This window comes from Elephantulus edwardii, unplaced genomic scaffold (assembly GCF_000299155.1).
Source record: "Elephantulus edwardii isolate Elephantulus edwardi_28Jun2011 unplaced genomic scaffold, EleEdw1.0 scaffold00237, whole genome shotgun sequence".
Taxonomy (NCBI): Eukaryota; Metazoa; Chordata; class Mammalia; order Macroscelidea; family Macroscelididae; genus Elephantulus; species Elephantulus edwardii.
The window spans coordinates 187,451-211,371 of NW_006399987.1; the positions used below are offsets into that span (position 1 = coordinate 187,451).

The 23,921-nt window shown below is 44.7% G+C and overlaps 1 protein-coding gene across 1 annotated transcript in view; it reads right to left on the reverse strand.

The window, feature by feature from the left end:
- The window catches only part of LOC102872780 (mucin-16-like), a 121,719-nt gene that overhangs the window by 74,216 nt on the left and 23,582 nt on the right, over positions 1-23,921 (reverse strand). Inside the window, exons 11-29 of the mRNA XM_006898806.1 lie at positions 22,854-22,978; positions 22,697-22,764; positions 21,851-22,023; positions 20,567-20,602; positions 20,284-20,322; positions 17,446-17,570; positions 17,177-17,244; positions 12,260-12,432; positions 11,898-11,933; positions 11,596-11,652; positions 8,479-8,603; positions 8,324-8,391; positions 5,931-6,103; positions 5,255-5,290; positions 5,104-5,170; positions 4,981-5,040; positions 4,000-4,589; positions 988-1,112; positions 527-594 (exon numbers count right to left, since the gene is read on the reverse strand). Coding sequence (XP_006898868.1) covers positions 527-594; positions 988-1,112; positions 4,000-4,589; positions 4,981-5,040; positions 5,104-5,170; positions 5,255-5,290; positions 5,931-6,103; positions 8,324-8,391; positions 8,479-8,603; positions 11,596-11,652; positions 11,898-11,933; positions 12,260-12,432; positions 17,177-17,244; positions 17,446-17,570; positions 20,284-20,322; positions 20,567-20,602; positions 21,851-22,023; positions 22,697-22,764; positions 22,854-22,978 — 2,212 coding nt within the window. The remainder of the gene's footprint in view (positions 1-526; positions 595-987; positions 1,113-3,999; positions 4,590-4,980; positions 5,041-5,103; positions 5,171-5,254; positions 5,291-5,930; positions 6,104-8,323; positions 8,392-8,478; positions 8,604-11,595; positions 11,653-11,897; positions 11,934-12,259; positions 12,433-17,176; positions 17,245-17,445; positions 17,571-20,283; positions 20,323-20,566; positions 20,603-21,850; positions 22,024-22,696; positions 22,765-22,853; positions 22,979-23,921) is intronic.

The window sequence follows — 23,921 nt, forward strand, 5'->3', positions numbered from 1 at the left end:
AAAGAAGAAGAAGAAGAAGAAGAAGAAGAAGAAGAAGAAGAAGAAGAAGAAGAAGAAGAAGAAGAAGAAGAGAAAGAAGAAGAAGGAGGAGGAGGAGGAAGAGAAGAGGAGGAGGGGAGGAGGAGAAGGAGGAGGGGGAGGGAGGGAATGAGAGGGGAAAGAAGGGGAAGGGAGGGGAGGGGAAAGAAGTGGAGGGAAGGGGAGGACAGAGAGAGAGAGAAAACTTGGATTCAGCCTTAGAGTGGGAAAGAGCCTTTTTGACTGGAAAGAATCTCCTGGAACAGAAATCACACTCTTTGGTGCCTTCCTTGGTCAGGGAAAGTAGAGAGGGAGTTCAGAATGTGACCAGGAAGACGTCAGGCTTTCTTATCTTGGGACGTGGGAAGGAGAATCAGGAACTGTCTCGATCTTGAGGCCAGTGCCACCTGTCTCCCACCTCTGCTAAGATATTGTACCCTCAGTCAGGAGAAAAAGAAGGTAGCCCAGACTTCAGACTCCCAGGCCCTTGGGGCATCACTGGTCTTACCTGAGTGAGGTCAGTTTGCAGCCAGCGTAGAGAAAGCCGAGCGTGGTGTTCTTGAATAAGGGCCCAAGCTGTCAGAGTAGAGAGGTGAGTAGGAGGGTTAGGTGGGCAGAGGTGGGCAGGAGTGAGATGAGCAAGCCTTGGCGTGTTGAGGAGACCAGCATCAGGCGTTCCTGGCAGGGCTGAGGTGAGCTTGTCCAGCATTGGTGGACAGGGCTACTATCAGTAGGTGGACATTTGCTTGTAAGATAATAGCAATTGACACAAATGACAGGGTGAAGGCAGGCAGATCTGGTGTCAGTGAGGAGGCATAGACTTGTGTGTGTGCGTGTGTGTGTGTGATGTCTGGCAGGATGTGTCCAGGCGGACCAGTTTGGTGTCCATGGGAAAGCATGACATCATGACCTCACGGGTAGGGTGAACACATGTAGGTGAGGATGAAGTGAGGTGAGTGGGGCCCTCACCAGGCGCTGTAGGATCCTCTCTGTGATGTTGAACTTCAAGGAGCCAGGAGGAAGCATGTCTTCCTGATAGAGGAGGTTGGTGATGGTGAAGTTGAGGGTGAAGAACACCAAGGCAGGGCCAGTGGCTGCAATGAAAGCAAGAGAGATACTTCTTGAACTGACCTCATGTTCAGGGTCCGCCAGCCTGAGCCGTCCTACAGTATGTCTTCAACCTTGACCTGGTGCTTCCTCTGCAAGAAGGAGTGTCAGTAGGGAAGGGACCTTAATCTGGACACTAGCGTGAACTACACGACGCTGGGGTGCGTATACAATATTGTACTACTGTCATAACACTGTTGTTATTGTGTGTTGTTAAGTTGGAACTGACTCATAGCTGGCACTCCTGCAGGTTTTCAGAGGTAGTTAATTCCATGGAGATTGCCCATCCTTCTCTCACAGGGCAGCTAGTGGATCTGAACTGCCTACCTTTGGGATTGCAGCACAGCTTCTTACCAATAGGCCACCAAAGCCTTCTGCCATAACATAGTCCACAAAGGTAATGTTATACATCCTACTTTGGTGAGTAATGACTGGGATCTTAAAAATCTTACAAACAGCTAGGTCTCTTCCTGCCCAGAAAAAAGAAGAGAAAAAACCCCAACAGTACAAAGAAACAGTTAGTCTTAAGGACTAACAGGCTGTGTGAAGCTCAAGCTGCAGGGCACAGAGATCAGAAGGAATAGATGGTGCCCTGCTACCACTACTGCATGCTCTAAAAGGAACCAGTAGATGGTCTCAGACCAGAGTGAGTGAAAGATGTAGAACAAAACTTAAAGACATCAGAATGGCCAGGTTTACTAGTTTTATAGAGACTAGTCTTACAGAGACTAGTGGAGTCTCTGAATTTATGGCCCTTATTCACACTTTGAACCTAAACTAAAATTTACTCTTGTGGTTGACCTTGCAGTCAAACAAACAGGCCCATCACATGAACAATAGTAACTAACTGAACTAAGGCCCTCAATCCTCAGAAGACTCAACCACGTAAGATAAAAAGGCCAGCATCTGCCCAGGGAGAAAACTCGGAAGGTAGAAAGGGACAGGTCGAAGGATTAAGAGAAATGAGAACCCCAAGGAAGAGGTGGGAAGGGTGTGGTTGCATTGTGAATATTGTAATTCATGTCATAAAACAAAATATATATGAATGGTTGAATAGGAAATCAAGTTACTTTGTAAACTTTTACTCAGATCACTATAAAAAGAAAAGAAAAAAGTACACTTTGGAAGCAAAAGATAGAGCAAACTTTTGGGCCATCTAAGATTCTATAAATTTAACTGTGTTTTTCACCCATAATGGTTCTCTGAAACTCATTCTTCTTTCTTTTTAATCTTAGTTTTTGAATTTTATTTTTTAAATTAATTTTAATGAACGTTTACAAAGACTGAGGATTTCTATTAATTCATTGTTGCACTTTTCTTCCTGCCCACCCCTCCCCCCCCAATTTGCTCTTCTCTTTGAAAAGTAAAAGAAAAATTCTTTCATTGTTATACAATCCCTTCCCCCAAGTCCACTCCACTATGCAGCCTTCTCTCTGGACTCCTGTCATGACGAAAATACCTAATCACATATCCCTTTTAAACAATTCTCTCCCTCATCTGTTTCAATGCAGTATACATTATTTATCCCATCTTTCTCAGTATCCCCTCAACCCTGATGTCAGTCCTGTTTTACAACAGTGAAAGTCATTCTACTGATAAAATTTTGTTTTGATTTATGTAAAGAAATACTTACATGGGAGATAGATAGATAGATGATAGATAGAGATATACTCCCTGCCCTACTTTAAAGATTTTACTTAAATTTTAACTGTAGACTTGAGATAAATCCACTGGATGGAAGGTAGTATTATCACCCTCATTTTATAGATGTAGGAAGCAGGTAAAGAGTTTCAATAGCTTAGACCACATCATACAGTGCTTAGGTGGTAGACTTTGAACCCAGACCTTATGGGCTCATAATCTGTGTTTCTAAGCCTTTCCCTTAGGACCATGAGACAGTCCAGGAACGGACTGTGTGCTGCTGTGGCCTGAATGCCTTCAGGAAGTCTTATCTAATAAGTTATGAAAAATATGCATAAGGCAGGTGATTGCAGTGGCTTCTCCAGGCCTCTCAGTGGGACCAGTGGATGATACTGAAATCTGCTTTAGGCTGGAGAGAACTGATTCTTAACCTATCCTAATTGTGCCCATGTCACTGACCGTGTCCTTAAAGGACAATTTCAGATTGTGCATATCATTCTCACCATTCCCTTTTATCCTGGAAATGAAAGAGCATTAAAGAGAAAACCTTCTACCCACTGCATGGCCTCCGAAGCTCTGCTTTGTGCCAGCACTCTGCTGATTACAACACGATCCTAGCGTGTAAAGGTGTGCTTGGTTTTCCTTGCTGAGAAACCATCACAGATGAGGTTCCTTGGAATTCTCTTTCCTGTTGCATTGCTGGTTGTAACTGTTGTCAAAGCCGGGTGAAAAGACAGCAAGGATGGGCAAGGTACAATAGTAAATAAATGACCTCTTCATACCCAATAAAACAAAATGCAGCCCTGGCCCTGGGCCATTGTCATGATCAAACACTGGTGATCTGTACAGCTTCCACCAACTATTTTTGGTGGGTTTTTTTTTCTTCTTGTTTTTTTTTCCCCTTTGAGAGAACGATTTATTTGCTTCTCAGACAGAAGATGTTACTTTTTCTCCTTAGATGAAGGCTTTAAGGCATGGTCGTCTGGCTCTTAGTGATCCTTGAAACTGGCCTTTCTCTTTTCCCGAACGCAGTCATCCCCTCTTTCCAGTCATTAGTAGCAAAGGTGGAATAAAAGAGTTTCTTCTCCAACTTATTTCCTTCTGTTAATGTCATTTCAAAAGCTGCATTCACGGACTCTTTGACCATCGCTACGACAATTTTGGAATTGTTGGCAATCTTTTCTGCACAGGCAATGGCTTCTTCAAGCAGGGTCTCAACAGGAAAAACCTTACTTACAAGACCTGCCTGCTTGGCCTCCTGGGCTGAGATCCGGTCCCCAGTGAGGATCATTTCCATAGCCAGCGATCTGCCGATGGCCCTCGTGAGCCTCTGCGTGCCCCCTGCACCTGGGATGGTTCCTAAGAGGATCTCAGGCTGTCCAAACTGGGCCTTCTCCCCTGCGTAGATGATGTCACACATCATGGCCAGCTCACAGCCCCCGCCCAGAGCATAGCCATTGACTGCAGCAATCACTGGCTTCCTGGCTTGGGCGAGTCTGTCCCAGTGGCTCAAGAACTTGCCAGAGTAGCAGTCCTGGAACGTCTGGTTCTGCATCTCTTTGATGTCTGCTCCCGCTGCAAAGGCCTTCTCCCCTCCGGTAAGGACAATAGCCCCCACGGCCGGGTCCCCCTCGAAGGCCTCCAGTGCCTGGTTCAGCTCCATTACGAGGCCATTGCACAGCGCATTGAGCATCTTGGGGCGGTTCAGTTGGATCAGCCCCACGTTGCTACTCTTCCCCTTCTTCTCTGTGATGATGTACTGGAAGTTGGCACCCGAGGCGAAGGAGCGCAGCGTCGAGGAGCTGGCCTGGAGCTTCATCGGGCTGCGGGCGAGGGGCAGGAGGACACGCAAGGCGGCCATGGCGAGTCCTTGTTTTGTTTTTTAAGTAGACTCCCAGGCCTATCGTCCTCGTTCATCTTTGCCTGGAAGCTTCACTGAAACCAGTTCAGCCTCTTAGCAACCTGCAAACTACCTCTGACAGACGGGAAGTGGATGCTGAATTGGCCAGCAGGCAGCGCAGGTGTCCTGCGTGAAGGTGGAACTTCTACCACTCAGCTTCTCCTGCCTCACTGCCATGTTACGAGAGCTTGAAGGCTCAGGGTTTATAAGTACTTGTTCCCCGGGTGAATGAAGTGTCCCGGCTCCACACAAAGTTCCCCACCGTCACGAGCTTGAGGACTGTGCAGGAGGAATCTCAGAGTGGAAGCGCCTACCTGTGGGGCTTGCAGAGGTCGCCACAGGAGTTGCTGCGGAGAAGGTCGAGGTAGCAGCCGCTGAGAAGAAAACGGAGTGAGGTAAACAGACGGAAGGGGTTCCCTCGGCAAAGAGGGGCCCACCCTGGGGCCTTACACCCTTTTTCCTCTTCCACCTCAGGCCTGGGCTGGGTTTGCCTCTGCTGGGCCTCTGAGGAGGAAAGTCAGGGGTGATCCTGGCCCTTCCCCTCTTGGGGTCTTTGGAAAAGTAGCATCTTAGGGTTCCAGTACTCACTGCTCAGGGTGGAGGTCAGGACCTGATAAGTGTAACCTGCAGAGAGATAGAAAAAGGGGGTGAAGAAGCGTCACAGTGGGAAGAAGTGGAAGGAGTATGGGGCACAGGGGTTTTGGTAAATCGACTCATTTAAAGAGTATTTGGAGAGAGTTCTTGAAGCACAGATTTTATGGATAAACCCTAGGAATGCAACTGAATCCCCGGGAAGGGTTTCCATGTGCAGCCCTCTCTGTGCCTCACTGTCTGCTCCTTGGTCCCCTATGCTGTTTCTCTCACTCTCAAACCCCTTTCATTTTTTACAGCTGTCATGAAAAGAAAATTTAAAGGCATTATAATTTTAAAAAACAATACCATAGTGACTCCATGTTTGCCAAAGTAGAATGGAATGGTTTCTGTGACTGATTTTTCCCAAGTAGATTGCCAGCCCTCGAGAGCTGGACTTGAACGGCCAGCCTTTATGTTAGAAGCTAAATACTGAACTATTTGCACCACCAAGAACCCAGAAATGTCCAGTTCCTCATGAATGAAAGATGCAAAGATGCAGGCCAGTGTGGGGCAAGCTTAGACCCTCCCTACAACAAAAGGCCACGGACAAAAGATGTGAATGAACTGAGCATGGTGGCTATGGGAGGCCACAGGGGAACAGGAAGGGCCTTTGGCTGAGCACTGAACTCACCGTTGACGTAAAGGCTGTCCTTGTCCAGCGTGTAGGGGCCCAGCTGGGTGACATCTTGGGTCTCCTGGCTCAGCTCCCAGTATAATTGCTCTCTGTCCAAGCCAGTGCTGGTTGGGTCTGAGAGGTAAGTGCACACAGCATCCACGCTGGTTGCCGTTCCTTTTTTCTCAGATCTGGAGATGAGAAGACACATGTAGGAATGCTAGGAAGGGGGAATATTTTTTCTTTCTTTAAAAAAAAAAAATAATTTTCATGAAAGTTTACAGAGACTTAGGGTTTCCAGTCATTCATTGTTGCACTTTTCTCCTTGCCTCCCCTATTCACTCTTCTCCTTGAAAAGTAAAAGAAAAACTCTTTCATTGTTATGCCATCCCTCCCCCCAAGTCCACTCCACTGTGCAGCCTTCATTCTGGACTCCTGTCACGACAATAATACCCAATCATATATCCTTTTTAAACAGTTCTCTCCCTCATCTGTTTCAATGCTATATACATCATTCTTCCCCTCCTTCTCTGCCTTCCTTCAACCCTAATGTTCATCCCGTTTCACAACAGTGGCCTTATGCAATATTTGTCCTTTTGTGACTGAGATATTTTGTGGAGAATAATGTCCAAGAAAAGCTACAAAGCTGGCCTAACATTTCTTCGATGGTGAAATGACTCTGGAAGTTCATCCACTGGTATTTCAATCACCAACAGGGCTCCTGTGTGCTTTCAGATGGAAGCAAAACAGGAAGTAAGACCTGAGGCTCTACTCTTTCGAGAATTAGCCTATGAACCTTTATAGGTTACAACAAAACAATGTCTGACTTGTTCATTTGGGGGACAATGCAAAGAGGACATCATGTCTGATGCAGAGGAGGGCCAGACAGAGTGAGTTGAGCCCCTCGATGAGATGGATGGTACATTGGCCATGTTGCAATGATTGAATACGACACGCTAGCTATCATTAGGATGGCATGGGACTAGGATGACACAGGACTGGGGATGGATTTGTTCTGTTTTATGTTTTTTTGTGGGCTGTTGAGTCAGAACTGACCCACAGCTGACCCTCCAGTGGGTTTTCAGAGGCAGTAAATTGCATAGGAGGAGATAGCTTCTCCTCCTGTGGTGTGGCTATTGTGCATAGATTTTACTACATCATTGGCAGCTAAAAACAATTACAAACACAGAAAATTTGGAAATAATAAAGAAATGGAAAAAAAAACCCTCTGGAGTTGCAAGCAACAAATGTTGGCGAGGTTGTGGAGATATTGGAACCCTTATTCACTGTTGATGGGAGTGTAAAATGGTGCAACCTTGTTGGGGAGCTCTGGCGGCCTAGTGGTAAGGAGCTGCAACTACAATCCCAGAGGTGCACGGTTCAAACCCACCAGATGCTCTGCCGGGGAAGGTGGGACAGTCTCCTCCTGTACCAGTTAGATCTGATTTGACGGTACACTCACACAAAAATAATAAAATAATTTTTTTTAAAAAAAGTGGTGCAACCACTGTGGAAGGCGGTATGGCACTTTCTCAAAAAGTTGCAAGTAGAGATACCATTTGACCCAGCAATTCCACTACCGGGAATATACCCCAAAGAGACCATAACTGACATCGAAGTAGATATATGCACACCCATGTTTATCGTGGCTTTGTTCACAATAGCAAGGAGTTGGAAACAACCTAAGTGCCCGTCAACAAACGAATGGCTGGAGAAGCTGTGGTATATTCACACAATGGAATACTATGCTGCATTGAAAAACAAGGAACTCATGCAATGTTATTCATAATGGGTGACCTTGGAGGACATTATGCTGAGTGAAATATCTCAGTCACAAAAGGACAAATACTGCATGGTGCCACTGTTTTAAAACAAGACTGACATCGAGGTTGGGGGGAGACTGAGAAAGATGGGTTCAATAATGTATACTACATTGAAACAGATGAAGGAGAAAACTGTTTAAAAGGGATATGTAATTAGGTATTATTGTCATGACAGGAGTCTAGAGTGAAGACTGCATAGTTGAGTGGACCTGGGGGGAGGGTTTGTAAAACAATGAAAGAATTTTTCTTTTACTTTTCCGAGAGGGGAGTGAACTGTGGGGGGAGGGTTGGTAGGGGAGAAAAGTGCAACAGTGAATGAATGGAAATAAAAAAAGACAAGAAAAAAAAACCACCCAAAAATCTCTGGAGTTGACACACACTCAGTAGAGGAAGAAGGTGAATGGAGACTGCGATTGGCACTATAGGAGTTTGGCATCCACGTCCTTCCACCACACTAGTAGATAATATGGAGGGGGAAAGCCAGTTAGGGACTAAATATTGTTTAAAGAGCGTTCACGCCACAAGGAGGGACAGGAGGGATGGGTCTAGGAAGGGGGCAGGCATGAATATCCTCTCCTGGCATCTCACCTGAGCGAGGTCACTCTGCAGCTGGAGTAGACGGTGCCGACACTCGTGTTCTTGAACAAAGGACCAAGCTAGAGAAACAGAGGCGCAGGTGAGCAGGAGGGTGGAGGCCTTGCAGACGTAAAGCAGGATGGACTATGGGCCTTCAGAGCTCTTACAAGGCGCTGCAGGACCCTCTCGGTGGTGTTGAACTTTGCAGACCCGGGATACCCCATGTTCTCAGAGAAGTGCAGGTTGGTGATGGTGAAGTTCAGGGTGAAGAACAGCATAGTAGGACTTGTAGCTGCAACATGGGATGTAGATCAGAAATCCTGTCCTGTCCTCTGAGAGGATGCTCAGTGCAATTCTCCAGCTTCCTCCAGCCCTCCTACATGTAACATTTGATTCTTCCCACCAGAGGGCTTCACTTAGCTATGTTCTTGATCAACTATTAGTTGTTGTTGTTGTTGTTGTTCTTGTTGTTGTTGTTATGTGCCGTCGAGTCATTTGCGTCTCATAGCGACCCTGTGTACAACAGCCCTAAACCCTGCTCTATCCTGTGCCAATTGCACTGCCTCTGACACACCCATCCCGATTACCCCAGTCACTCAATCATTCCATCTCATAGAGGGTCTTCCCCTCTTGCACCGTCCCTCCCCCCTCCCAAGCATGACGTCCCTCTCCAAGGACCTGTCCCTCCTTGCGACATGCCCAAAATATGTCAGATGAAGCTCCAGAATCCTTGCCTCCAAGGAGTTGCTTGGTTTAATCCTATCCAGGATGAATCTGTTTGTTTTCTTGGCAATCCATGGTGCTGGAGAAGAGTATTGAATGTACCATGGACTGCCAAGAAAACTATTAGTAGGGAGCATCATATAAATCATAACAAATAACTTGCATTCCTGGAACTGGGTCTTCTTGTAGGAGCCCTGATTGGGGGGCAACTGCCGTAGTTTCTAACAATTAGGCATTTGAAAATCCTTTGGAGCACAATTCTACTGAGACGGATATGGGTTGTAATTTATTGGGAGTCAACTCAACAGTAAATGGTGTTGATCTAGTCATCAAGGGCTCAGAAGTAACGATGGAGATGAAGGTGTGGCCTCCCAGAAGGAGCTGAATCCGCTGGGGAGACACAGCCCTGGTAGAGATGCTGCTTGAAGCAGAATTAATTCTTTATTTGAGGTGAAAATATATTTAATTCTTTATTTGAGGTGACAATATATTTTGACTTTTCTCCTGCTTGAGCCCATTTGCTCAACCTTGTTTCCTGTGGCTGATGGGAGCACAGAACCAAAAAATCTGTTTGGATACTGTTAATTCTGACTCATGGTTGACCCCCGTTATACACAGAAGGACTGCTTTTATAGGCTTTTGTTGGCCATAATATATACTACAGAAGCAGATGCCAGATTTTTCTTCCATGGCAGCTGTGTGGGTTTGAACTGTCAACCTTTACATTGGTAATCAAGAGCTGTTTTGTGTTACTCAGACAGTAGTATGTAAATGTGTTTGTGTTGTGTATGAGACACAGGGAGAGGGAGAGGGAGAGAAGAAGGAGGAGGAGGAGAAGGGGAGAGGGAGGAGGAAGCGAGGGGAGGGGAGGGAGAGAGAGAAAGAAAGGGTATCATTGGTTGGATATATAAACCTGGGTTATTGAAGGGTGTTAAAAATGGACTAGTTGCTAACTTGTTCAGGGAAAGGGAAGAGCAAGCTTAGTTCAAACTGGTGATTTCAATCACAAATCAGCTGAACCGAGGTTTCAACTCACAAACAACCTCTCCTATGTGAGACAGGGACTCAATTTCCATAACAACTCCAACGGAATTGGTTTCAACTGCTTGCAGAGCTTTGTTGATAATGATCCTGGAGAGATTAGCCAAGGATAGATGAATACTGTGATCAATTAGTAATGGGATAGGGAGGGGTGGCACAGGGGTCCTGGGTTTTCAATGTGTGATCTGCATAGAATTTGACTGTTATTCAAGATTTGAAGCAAAGTAGGAAGGAAATGAATGTTTCCATAGATTAGAAAAAAGAGTGTTCCATTCTGCCCTTTCCTGGGCAATCCACTTTTTTCCTGTAGACCTATCATAGATAAATAAGGCTCTGGACACCAGGGAGGCACAAAAGAGTAAGACAATGACTTCAGGCAGAAAATTTGCTCAGTGCTGAGATTGACAGAAATGAAAAAAAAAATTATTAAAAATCATTCAAAATCAGGACAATGCAAGGGCATGCAAATTAGACTTATTTTAAAAATAAGCAATCTTATGTAAAGTGATGAATTCATTCAATAAAAGGTTTGCATAACCTCCTGTCTATAATGATAGAGATTTTTTTAAAGTATATTAAATAATAGTTAGAGGCTGAGCATAACACTTGGTACATATTTTTTATTGTCCTTGTAATCATCATTATAATTACTATTACCATTAGATCACAATTATCACCATTATTATCACCACCATAGATATCATTACCACAGTCACCACCATTGCTGTCCTCAGCATCATCTCTAGTATTATCATCACCCCCACAAGCATCAAGGGAGTTCCAGTGGCCTAGTGGGTAAAGAGTTGCACTGCCAACCCAAAGGTACGTGGTTCAAACCCACCAGATTCTCCATAGGAGAAAGATAGGCAATACCCTCCTGTGTGATTTATAGCCTCGTAAACCCACTGGAGGGCTAGTTATAGTTGATTCTGACTCGATAGTACAAAACAACAACCATTACTACTATTTTCATCACTATAAACATCAAGACTATAAAGTCAGTGAGGACAGACATATAGTAGGTTCTCAATAAATGGTTATTAGTTGGCTCACCATCATTATGTTTACTATGAGAATTGATGCCTTTGAGCTGTGGTGTTGGAGAAGAGTATTGGATGTATCATAGACTGCTAAGAAAACAAACAGGTTCATCCTGGAGAGGGTGAAACCAGGCTGCTTCTCAGAGGCAAGGATTCTGGGGCTTCATCTGACATACTTTGGGCATGTTGCAAGGAGAGACTGGTCCTTGGAGAGGGACATCATGCTTGGGAGGGTGGAAGGATGGCGTGGGAGAAGACCTTCTTGAGGTGGATTGATTCAGTGACTGGGGTAATCGAGGTAGGTGTGTTGGAGACAGTGAGATTGGCACAGGATAGAGCAGGGTTTAGGGCTGTTGTACATAGGGTCGCTATGAGTTGCAAGTGACTCGACAGCACATAACAATAACATCATCTGCGTGAATAACACTAGAGATATTTATACTCATCAGTCAGCCTCTGACAGAGGTTTCCCCTACTTACCTGTGGGGCTGATTGAAGAGGGCTGTGTTCCCACTTCCACTGTTGAGGTTCCAGGAGCTGAGGAAAACCCCCCATGAGTGAAATCAAGACACCAGCATGGTGGGGATACTAAGGAAGAGGCTGTGGGATTTGCTGTACCTGGGTCCAGGGCTGAGACTCCCTTTGGGCTTTGAGCAGAGGGAAAGGTAAATCATCTATGCCTCCCAGTGCCTTCCCTTTTGGAAAGGGCATGAGGGGACCCTTGAAGGAGCCAGCCATATGGTGGAGGGTGGGGCACACTGGGAAATCAGCTGAATACTCACTGCTGGTGATGGGTGCAGACTCCTGATAGGTGAAACCTATAATGAGATGGACAGTAAATAAAGAAGGGATAGGAGGCCAAATGAAGGGCACAGTGACTCTGGTGTGTTGGAGGTGATTTCATGAATCAGGACTGTTGAGATTCTCTATCAACAACCTCACACCAAGGAAGGAGAAACCCTGAGGATGAACTCAGTCCCAGATAAAGAAGACGTGAAGTCCATGCCTGAATCAGCACAGACAGGACACATGGCCAATCCTCCTAGAGCCAGTCGGGGGGCATGACTTCCAACCAGGGACAAGGGGTTACAGTAGGACCTTCCCAATGAAGACTAAGGGACCCTGACACATCCCACCTTCTTACCGTTGACATAGAGACTATCCTTGGCCAAGGTGTAGGGGCCCAGCTTAGTGACACCGTGGGTCAACTGGCTCAGCTCCCAGTACAGCTTCTCTCTGTCCACTCCAGAGCCCTCAGGGTCAGGGTAATGGGTGCAGATGGCATCTACTCCAGTGGCTGTTCCATCCTTCTCAGGCCTGTGTAATAACTCCCAGATGGTTAGTCCCAAGCTCTATCTGCCTTTCCCTCTTTTTTCTTTGCTAGTTCCATAGGAAGAAACTAGAGAAACCTAGTTCACAAGGGAGCTGCTGCCTTGAGGGAGACAACTGATTGGGCTCTGGGGGACATCAAGTTCCTAATGCCTTTAGGGAGAAGTCTTGGGAAACACTCAAGAAGTGGCAGGTACAAAGAGCATGATATGATGAGATGACCAATACTGGAAGATGTCTAATAATACCGTGATAGCCAAGTCATGTCATAGGTCCTGGCTATCACAAGAAGGTGCATAGAGCACACCATGTTTATTGTGGCTTTGTTCACAATAGCAAGGAGTTGGAAACAACCTAAGTGCCCATCAACAAACAGATAGATAGAGAAGCTGTGGTATATTCACACAACGGAATACTATGCTGTATTGAAAAATAAGGAGCTCATGCATTATTCAAAACAGGTGACCCTGGAGGACATTATCCTGAGTGAAGTATCTCAGTCACAAAAGGACAAACACTGCATGGTGTCACTGTTGTGAAACAGGACTGACATTGGGGTTGGGGAGAGACTGAGAAAGATGGGTTCAGTAATGTATACTGCATTAGAACAGATGAGGGAGAAAACTGTTTAAAAGGGATAAGTGATTAGGTATTTTTGTCATGACAGGAGTCAGAATGAAGGCTGCATAGAAGAGTGGACCTGGGGGAGGGTTTGTAAAGCAATGAAAGAATTTTTCTTTTACTTTTCCAAGAGGGGAGTGTACTGGGGGGAGGGTTGGGAGGGGAGAAAAGTGCAACAATGAATGAATGGAAATCCAAAGTCTCTGTAAATTTTCATGAAATTAATAATAAATTTTAAAAAACCCTAAAGAAAAAAAAAAGAAGGTGCATAGAGTTATTCTACAATAGGTAACAGTCCAAGGACAGATGGTCGTGACATGGCTAGTGACAGTACTCTTTAGAGACTCACTCAACTCACTCCTTTTGGGTCAGAACTGATTCACAGCTGACATTCCCGTGGGTTTCTGAGGCTGTAAATCAGAGGAGATTGCCTATCACTCTCCCATGGAGTTACTGGAGGCTTGGAACCGCCAGAGAAGCAGAGGCTTTGGTCAGCTGTGCACCTCCCTCTGGACGATGCCTCCAGGAACATCTTTGTAAATGGTGGCTTCAGAGGTTAAGGTCACGCACTTCAGATCCTATGAATCAGTAAGATGAGGGTATTTCTGAAGAGACTCAAGGAGGCAATAAATGGCTTGGATGCTTTTTATTTCTTTGTCTTGCCTTCTTGTTTTGGCTAGGACTTCCAATATGATATTGAACAAGAATACTTCTTATCTTGTTCCTGTTCACAAGGGGAGCTAACTGGCTTAGAAGAGATGATGTTTTTGTAGGTTTGTCTAAAAGCTTGGCTTGTCCAACGTGAAATCAAGTATCTTTATGTCTCAGTACCCATCCAGAGTTCTAGGACACAGCCCCACCTACTCGTGGTCGTGGTGTTATTTGACGTCAAGTTGCCTGTGACTCATAGCAACCCTATGTACAACAGCCCTAAATCCTGCTTTATCCTGTGCCATACAGACCCTGTGAACAACGGATCTGAACCATCTCAAACTACTGTTACAGTCACTGTATCACCCTATCTTGTTGAGAGACTTTCTCTTTTACCTTGACCCTCTGCCTTTCCAAGAATGATGTCCTTCTTCAAGGACTGATTCCTCCCAACAACATGTCCAAAGTGTGTGAGATGACATCTCACCATCTTTGCCTCCAAGGAGCACCCAAGACAGACTTATTTGTTGAAACCTGCTGGAGGGTCAGTTATGAGTTGGTTTCTGCTCAATGACACATTGTTGCTGTTGTTGACTGCCTTCGAGTCGAGCACGACTCACAGCGACCCTATGAACAAAAAGCCTGAAGCCCCTCTACAACCATTAACATTTATCAAAGTTCATAGAGTTTCTGAGGCATGTTATTTAGAAAGTGGATGCCACACCTGCTTCCAATGCGCATCCAATGATGAACGCCGTCTTCAACATAGAGGGTAGAATTCTACCCCTGAAAAATCACTACAACCTAAACATTGTTGTAGCGATGTTGTGCACTGCCGCATCAGAACCGTCTCACAGCTGACCCTCCAGTGGGTTTTCAGAGACAGTAAATCACATGAGAACAGATTGTTCATCTTTCTTCTACAGAGCAGCTGGTGGGTTTGAACCTTGTACGTTTGCGCTTGCAGCATAAATTCTTCCCACTGAGCCATCAGAGCATCTCTGAATTGATGAGCTGTCAGTTCGGATTCATGATGCTCCCATGTGTGTCCAAGTCAAACACGTGCTCCACACAATTCTCAATGGCTGATTATTCACAGGGAGATTACCTGCCACAACTTCCTTCTAAGGCATCTTTGAATAGAGTTGAATATTCAAATTTCTAGGGAAAGCCAAGCAAATTAACTGTCTACACCAATTAGGGAATCCCATATTAAACACTTTAAAAAGAGTAGTTACTATAGGAAATTTTCCATCAATGGTCTGGCATGGTAAAGGACTTGGAACTCTTTTCCTTACAGTAACTCATTTTATGAATGGCTACATGAGTAGGAACAAATATAGAGTTCTTCCAGTCAGTTGGCCAAGTGGCTGTCCTCCAGATTTTTCGACACAACTTGGTGAGCACATCCAGGGTAGCATGTGTTAGTTGATATATGTCAACTGGTATACCATCAATTCCTGGGGCCGTGAGTTGTATGTTGGCGTGATACTGAACAGACTTCAGCACAGCTTCCAGATTAAGACAGACTGGAAAGAATGTCTTTGTGATGTATTTCTAAAAACCAACCAGTGCAAACTCTATGGATGACATCTGTCCAGTCTGCCAGTGATCACAGGAAAGGATCATGCAATGCAGCATTCCCAATCTTCCTCTACCCATATACACAGGTTCTCTACGAGGGGATGGCCAACATGACAGCAATGAATGACTTCATGCTTCGGTATCCTTTCTAACACCCAGCTATCTTGCACTTCCTGCCTTTCAGCTGGCCCAAGATGGATGACTTTTTGGTTTTTTTTAGGTTTTAAAAATTATGTTCTATTCCTTTTTTTATTGTGACTTTAATGAAAATTTACAGAAAGGTTGACTTTTCATTCATTCATTTTTGCACGTTTTCCTCTGTCCCCCTCCCCTTCCCCTCCCTGAGTCCACTTTGCAATGCACTTTTTGTTTCAGATTGTTGTCATGCATATAATGCCTAACCACATATTCCTTTCAAACAGTTCTTCCCCTCATCTGTTCAATGCAATGTTCATTAACCACTTTCCCCCTATTCTCCCCACCCCCATGTGAGTCCTAGTTTGTAACAGTGGTGTTATGCAGTATTTGTCCTTTTGTGACGAGATATTTCACTAAGCATAATGTCTTCCAGGCTCACCCATGTTGTGTAATGTTTTACAAGTTCACTGTTTTGTTGTTGGGTTGTCTTGGGTTTTTCTAAAATTTATTTTCTGAAGTTTTCTTTTTTTTAATTTTACTTTCTTTTTCTTGTTGTGTATCATTGAATTGGATTAAACTGGCATAGGAGAAGAATGCCCTTACTTCTCCAGGGGAGATTTGAACTGAGCACTTTCGGGATTGCAGTGCAGCTTCTTGGCACTAGGCCACCAGAGCTCCCAAGTTCATTGTTTTTAAACGCTGGGTAATATTACATTGTGTGAATGCACTATAATTTTCCTGTCCATTTGTTTGTTGATAGTTGTAGAGGGGCTTCAGATCTTTTGTTCTTAGGGTCGCTGAGTTATGCTCAACTCAAAGGCAATCAACAACAACAAAAACATTTGTTTGTTAATAGGCACTTGTGTTGCTTTACTTCTTTTCTATTGTGAATAATGCAGCAATAAGCATGGGTGTGCATGCATGTGTTTGATTCATGGTTCTGGCTTCTTTGCAGTATATTCCCAGTAGTGGAATTTCTGCATCAAATGGTATTTCTTTTTTTTTTTTTCCATTGGTTAACAAATAATCCTTTATTGAAATATTTTCATCTGTATTTCCTTAGCTAGCTGGGCATTCCACAGCACCACTGTTGATGTCTTCTATGATGTCAAATGGTATTTCTATTTCCAACTTTTTGAGAAAGTGCAAGACTGCCTTCCATAGTGGTTACACCACGTTATATTCCCATCAGCAGTGAATAAGAGTTCTAGTCTCTCCACAACCTTATCAGCTTTTGTTATTTGCTGTCCTGTTGAACTTTGCTCTGTGGATGACTTTTTGATTCCATGCTGAGTCAGAACCGACTCATTGCTGACCCTCCAGTGGCTTTCTGGGGTGCTAATTCCCAGAGAAGATTGTTTCTATTTCTCCCCATGGAGCCACTTGTAGATTGGAATTGCTGGAGAGGTGTAGCCTTGAGTGAGTCATGCAATCCCTACAGGGGAGAGTCATACCTTCTCCCTACAATGCAGTGTGCTAGTTTTCTTCTCCTCTTACATTATATGGGTGCATACCTTTTTTAGAAGATTTTCCACATCCTACAAGGCCATGATTGGGACAGAAGAAACTATGTGACGGAATTTTGAAAAACAGAACCAGAAATGTATGGGTGGCCTCTGTGCGACTTAGAGCAAGCTGCTTAATCCCTGGGCCTCAGTTTCCATTTCTCTTCCTACTTCAGAAGGTATTTAGGAGACCTGCATAAATGAGGGGGATCCGTTTGCCAAGTGGGGCGTACCTGAGTGCGGCTAGTTTGAAGTCAGAGTAGAGGAATCCCAGGCTGCTCTTCTGAAACAAGGGCCTGAGCTGTGAGGAAGGACAGAGCGGGTGAGAAGGGGCCAGGCAGGAAGCGTCAGAGTTTTGGGCAGGGTGAGGGGAACAGAACTGGAAAGAATGGATACGATGGGGTGAGGTGGGAAGGGTTGGCACCACAAAGTGGGTGTGACGTATATGGATGGCAATGACCCTCAGAAGAAGAAGGGCAAATGGGGCCAGAGGGACGCTGACCAAGCGCTGTAGGATCTTCTCAGTGAAGTTGAACTTGTCAGAGCCCCAGATCTGCATGTCATCCGTGTACCAAAGGTTGGTGATGGTGAAGTTCAGGGTGAACGGCATCAGGAAGGGGGTCACTGCTGAAATGAGAGAGGAAAAAAGATGACCACACTTGAGTTTGGCTTTCAGACAACTTGTGGGAACCCACATGGTACCAGTTGTAAGGGTTTTTGGTATTTTCAATCTGCAGGCTATGATTTAGGATTAAAAACAAGAACCAAAAAAACTCAAACAAAACAAAAACAAACCAACCCACAAAAAAACAGGAGACCAGAAAAGAAGCAGATTAGGACCCCAGCCATGGGTGAGGCCAGGCAACAAGGGGCTGGACCCTGGATCCTCAAGACTGGTCCTGGAAGACTCTAGTTGAGGGGTTAAAAAAGAGCAGCATTTGGACAATTTTATGGGCTGGACGATCAGGAAGGAAAATCCATTCATTCCCATTCAACACAATAGTAGAAATGGTTAGTGGATTAAGTGAAAGGCTGGAGGTCTGAGTCTATCCATAGATGAGCAAAAGAAAGGCTTGATGATCTACTTCCAAAAATGTGGCTCTTGAAAACCCTGCAGGCCAAAGTTCTGCTCTGTTACTCATAGAATTGTCATGCGTTGATGCCAGCTTTACTTTCCAACACTTAACTTTTTTTTAACCATCCGAATGTCTGTCTTTGAAAGAGTTGTCCTTTCAGCTACATTTGTTTATCCCACCTCCCCCTCTGCATAACTCCTAGATCTTGTCCATTCATAAAGTGATCTCACCGTGGAGTCATGGTCATGGCTACACTCTGCAGATTCACATTTGGTTTTGAATCCCCATCTGCCTCTTGCCAGCCATGGGATGTGGGCAGGTTACTCCACATATTTGTACCTCATTCTCTTTAGCTGAACCGTATTTCATAGGATAGTTATGAAGTTTGAAGGATGCTTGTTAAAATAGCACATCTCAGCGGCATTAAGCAGAGTGAAGAAGCCAATCCCCCAAAGTCAAGTGCCTTAGGATTTTGTTACTACAGCATTATTTCTAGCTTTGTTTTAATGTGGTGATACTAAACGTGACAAAATACATGTTGTCTCAATAATTTTGAAATGTGTAGTTCAGTGACGAAGGTTCTCTTGACGAAGGTTGTGCAATGATTCTTGGTACCCTTTTCCAAATCATTTTAGCACTTTTAACGTGGCCTCCATGCTCCCTAAGCAAAAACTCTCCTAACATTCTTAACACAAGGGAAACACAGATGTGTGACACAGTTGGCAGGAGTAGGGAGCATGTGAGTGTGATGATAAATGGTTAGCGTTGTGATGATATAACGGTTCCAGATGCTGATTGTGGTTACATGATTCTACTCAGGTGAGGAAATGACATAAAACCATACACATAACTGAGTATGGTGCAAAACTAGTGAAATCGGACTGCAGTTTGTAGGCTTTACCCAGGTCAGTTTCCTAGCTTTGATATTGTGGTGCTATATGTATGCAAGGACGCTCTGGTGGCTTAGTGGGTAAGGAGTTGTACTGCCAGCCCCAAATCAACTGGTTCGAATCTACTCCTCAGGACAAAGATGAGTAATCACCTCCCATGTTTCTTATGTTGTTGTTGCTTTTATGTGTCATCAAGTCTCCTGCAACTCATAGCGACCCTATGGAAACAGCCCTGAACCCTGCTCTATCCTGTGCCAATCACACTGTCGCCAAGACACCTACCCCCATTACCCCAGTCACTGAATCAATCCATCTCATCGAGAATCTTCCTCTCCTGTGCTGTCCCTCCACCCTCCCAAGCATGACATTCCTTTCCAGGGACTGGTCCCTTCTTGTAACATATCCAAGGTATGTCAGATGAAGCCTCAGAATTCTTGCCTCTAAGGAGCAGCCTGGTTTCATCCTCTCCAGGACAAACCTGTTTATTTTCTTAGCAGTCCATGGTATATTCAATACTTTTCTTCAACACCACAGCTCAAAGGCATCAATTCTCCTCCTATCATCCCTAGTCATTGTCCAACTCTCTGATGCATAGCAAGTGATTGCAAAGACCATGGCCTGTATCAGGTGCACCTTAGTCTCCAGACTGACATTATTGCTCTTACTTTAGAGTGGTTTCTAACTGCAGACTTTCCCATTGCAATACGTCTTTTAATTTCCTGGCTCCTGGTGCCAAGAGTGTTGACTGTGGAGCCGAGCATGTTATTTATAGTCTCTACAACTGCACTGGAAGGTCAGCTATGACTTGGTTCAGACTTAATAGCCCACAACAACAACAACAGCAACAACAACAACATGATTCCATGTGTTACCAGAGTAGAGCCACACCATGATGTTTCCGTGATTGTAATTGCTAAGAAATTAAATTGCTAGGCCTTTGTTTTGCAGTTGCCAGGTAAGGCTAAGTGCAATGTGTTTGTGCCAGAAAAATACCTTTTAAACTTTGTGAAGGGTTGCATCAGCCTGACTTACTCAACATCATAGCTCCTATTCTTAGCACCTAACATGTGTCAATCGATATCTCTTGAATGAAATTCTCTAGTAGTTTATGGAAGTTCTTATATATGAATTCATTTAATCTTCACAATGACCTTATGCATTTGACAGAGGAGAGGAAATCGAAGGACCAAGAGGTAGGTAACGTGACCTGCATCAACACAGCTGTATAGATGAGGAAGACACATCCTTTCTCTTGAGAAGTTCAGGGAGCTTCAGATCCCCTTACACTAGCTTTTCTCTGCAGCTCCATAGTTCCAGCTTTGAAGCGAAAGACCTTTGCTTCTAGAAGGCTTTGGAGAGAGAGAAAGCCCTTACCTGTGGGGCTGGAGAAGGGAACTGGTCCAACTGACATCCCTGGGAAGGGTGTGGAGGTCACAGCAGCTGAAGAGAACAGTCTAAAGTGAGATTGGGGATGAGGTGGGGGCGCGGACACCTCTGTAAATCTTGTTCTGTGTGGCCCAAGTCATGGAATGCAGAGGTGTGTGACAGCCAGGCCCTCTGGCTTCTCGCTGCAAGGTCTTTGACACAGGCTGGAGGGAGGAACTGTTTCACACAAAGGAACCTGGACCACCTGGCCCCCAGCACCTCGAGTACTTACCACTAGTGGTGGCTGCTGAGCCTCGATGTGTGTAGCCTGTAATGGGAAAAATTGACAGAATTTCAGTGCAGAGAGAAGAAGGATGGCCGAGATACAACCTGAGCCCCATTGACCCCTAACTCTAGCAAAGACATCAAATCTACACAACAAGCATGAGTTAAGTAAGAGCGGCTCTATCTGTCTCAGGGAGCTCTGGTGGCCCAGTGGGTAAAGAGTTGAGCTGCCAAGCCAAAGATCTCTTGTTAAGTACTTGTCTGTCCTGCTAGATTTGAATCTGCCAGATGCGCCACAGGACAAAGATGGGAAGTCTCTGTGATTCACAGCCTCTGAAAAACCACTAGAGAGTCAACTATGAGTCAGTTCTGACTTGATGACACTTAGCAATATATCCTTTTCATGAGGACCCCATGTGGGTCAGAGAAGTGTGCTGCACAGGGATTTGAATGGCTGATTTTTTTCTAGAAGCAGATAGCCAGGCCTTTCTTTCAAAGCACTTCTGGGTGGACTCAAACCACCAAACTTTGGGACTAGGTGGGAATTGAGTGAATGGCATCTCTCTCTCATCTGTCATCTGTCTCTCTCTAGTATCTAGTATCTAATATCTAGTATCATCTATTAGCTATTAGTTATCTATCATCTATCTGTCTATGTATGTATGTATGCATGCATTATCTATCTATCTATCTATCTATCTATCTATCTATCTATCTATCTATCTATCTATCATCTATCTATCTGTCTATCATCTGTATCTATCTATCTTTCTATCTATCTAATCTATCGTGTTTGTTGTTGTGTATTGTAGACTCAAAACTGACCCATAACTGGCCCTCCAGGGGGTTTTCAAAGGCAGTTAATGTCACAGGAGGAGAATGCCCATCCTTCTCCCCCTGGAAGAGCTGGTGACCTTGAAGCACATGCCTTCAGGATTGTGGCACAGCTTCTTGCCACTAGGCCACCAGAGTACAGATACTTAACTCATTGCCATTGAGCTACACTCTAAGCTTGCAATTATTTTAGCACATAAGGTTGCAAACTGCTTTTCAAGGCCTCGAGGGAGCTTTAGCACATTGTGAGGGGAAAAACAGAATGGCGGGACTCTTTCCCTCCCCATGGAGTTGGTCAGAGTATCTTCTCTTTCTGCACGTTGAGAGAAAGGCTGCCGTGAAGGTGGAGCCACGAGGTCTACGTGGCCTGCGTGGAAGATCCTATGGTAACCTGGAGAGACACCCTCTTGAGAGGAAGCCTCTCCTCTTCAACTTGTGCTTCTCAAAGGATGCTCACCATTGATGTAGAGACTGTCCCTCTCCAGGGTGTAGGCACCCAGCCAGGTAACACCCTGGGTCTTGTTGCTCAGCTCCCAGTAGAGTTGCTCTCTGTCCAGTCCAGTGCTTGTGGGATCAGGCCGATAGGTACAGACAGCATCCACTCCAGTAGAAGCTGCATCTTTTTCAGGCCTGAACAAAGAAAGACTTGGAGGTGGGGAAGCAGTAACTCCAGGCAGATGCCTGAGAAGCCCAACTGAGCAAGGAGACGAAGAAAGCAGGAGGCTCTCTGAGAACCTCGAATGTCTTTGGCAGAGGTAGAAATACATACACAGTCGCCAAAAGCATCTCCTATCCCAAATGGTCCATCAGCAGGATCAGGAGTTCAATTTGTGATGCAGAAAACCAAAGACATTGCAGCTTACAGTTGAGAAGGCAAGGCATAGAGAGAGAAAACAACCTGCCCCTGGTGACATAGTGTTGAACTTGGGAGTTGAGATTTAAGCATAGATCTGTTAGACCCCAAAGAAAAGTATGTTACCATTATATATTGAACTCATCCTATATTGAACTCATTGCCACCGAGCCAATCCTGACATTCACTGACATCGTAGGACAGAGTCGAACAGCCCTGAGAACTGTACACTGTTACCCTATCTATTAGGTGAGAAAATTGAAGCCCAGCGTAGCCTAATTACTAACCTGGGAGGAGCCAGGACACAAATGTAGGTTTTTGGGTTACAAGGTCCCTGAGTGGTGCAAACAGCTTGCCACTGGAGTCCAACTTAAAGGTTGGTGATTCAAATATACCCAGAGATGCTGCACAATTGGGGTCGCTGTTGGTGCCGTTGGAGGTGGGTCTCACCTGAATGTGATCAGCTGACAGTCAGCAAAGAGGGAGCTGATACTGCTGTTCTTAAACAAGGGTCTGAGCTAGAGAGGAAGGAACGGAGAGTGAGAAGTGAGGTCCAGAGGGCAGAATGTGGCCCGGGAGATTTAGGGAGGGCACTGAGGGCACTCACTAGGCGCTGCAGGAACCTCTCAGTGGTGGTGAATATCTCCGATTCCGGTTGTCGCATATCCTCCACGTAGCGCAGATTAGTGATGGTGAAGTTGACAGTAAAAGGTATCAAGATAGGAACCGCAGCTGTAGCAGGGGAAGCAAGAAGATGTCAGTCCTGAGTCACGTAACTGAGGTTGGTGGAAGGCTCTGAGAACACACCCTAACTGCAGAGCCGAGTTGAGGGTCACATCTGGGCTGCCTTATTAAGAGACTTCTCAGAGCAATCACTGCGCAAGACCTTCTCACATAAGAGGAAGAAGTTCCAGTTTCTAAAGGAACTCTGCTTAAAAAAAAAGTCCTCAGGAATTGATGGAATATTAGTTGGCATATTTCAACAACAAATAGTTGCAGCCCTAGATGTGTTCACTAGTCTATGCCAAGAAATTTGGAAGACAACTACCTGGCCAGCTGGAAGAGATCCATCTTTGTTTCCCTTCACAAAAAAGGTGATAAAAAAAATAATAGAATAGAAATACACATACATTGGAGAAAGAGAAAAGGTAAGGAAAGCCCACGAACCCCTGTTATTACCAGTAACTGAAGGATTCTTCCTTAAAGCTAGAGTCTTGATTTAGACTTTTAGCCTCTAAAACTGTGAGAAAATAGAAATTCTTTTAAGCTAAAAAAAAGGTTATCCAATAGACTGAGGAAATTAGCAAACAATATTGTTAAGATAATATGCAAGTAAAATCTTGTTGAAGATTACTTTTTTTTGAAGATTATTAAAAATTGGATAGAACAAAAAAAAAAAGAAAAAAGTAAATGGAACAGCCTCATCAATAGCAAACTGCTAGAAATTCAAGCTGTGAAATAAGGGTCATCACTGCTGATGTCAGATGGATCCTGGCTGAAAGTAAAGAATACCAGAAGAATTTCTATTTTTGTTCTATTGACTATGCAAAGTCATTTGGCTATGTTGTTGTTGTTGTTTTTTTTGTTATGTGCCGTTGAGTCATTTGCAACTCATAGCGACCCTATGCACAATAGCCCTAAACCCTACTCTATCCTGTGCCAACCGCACTGCCTC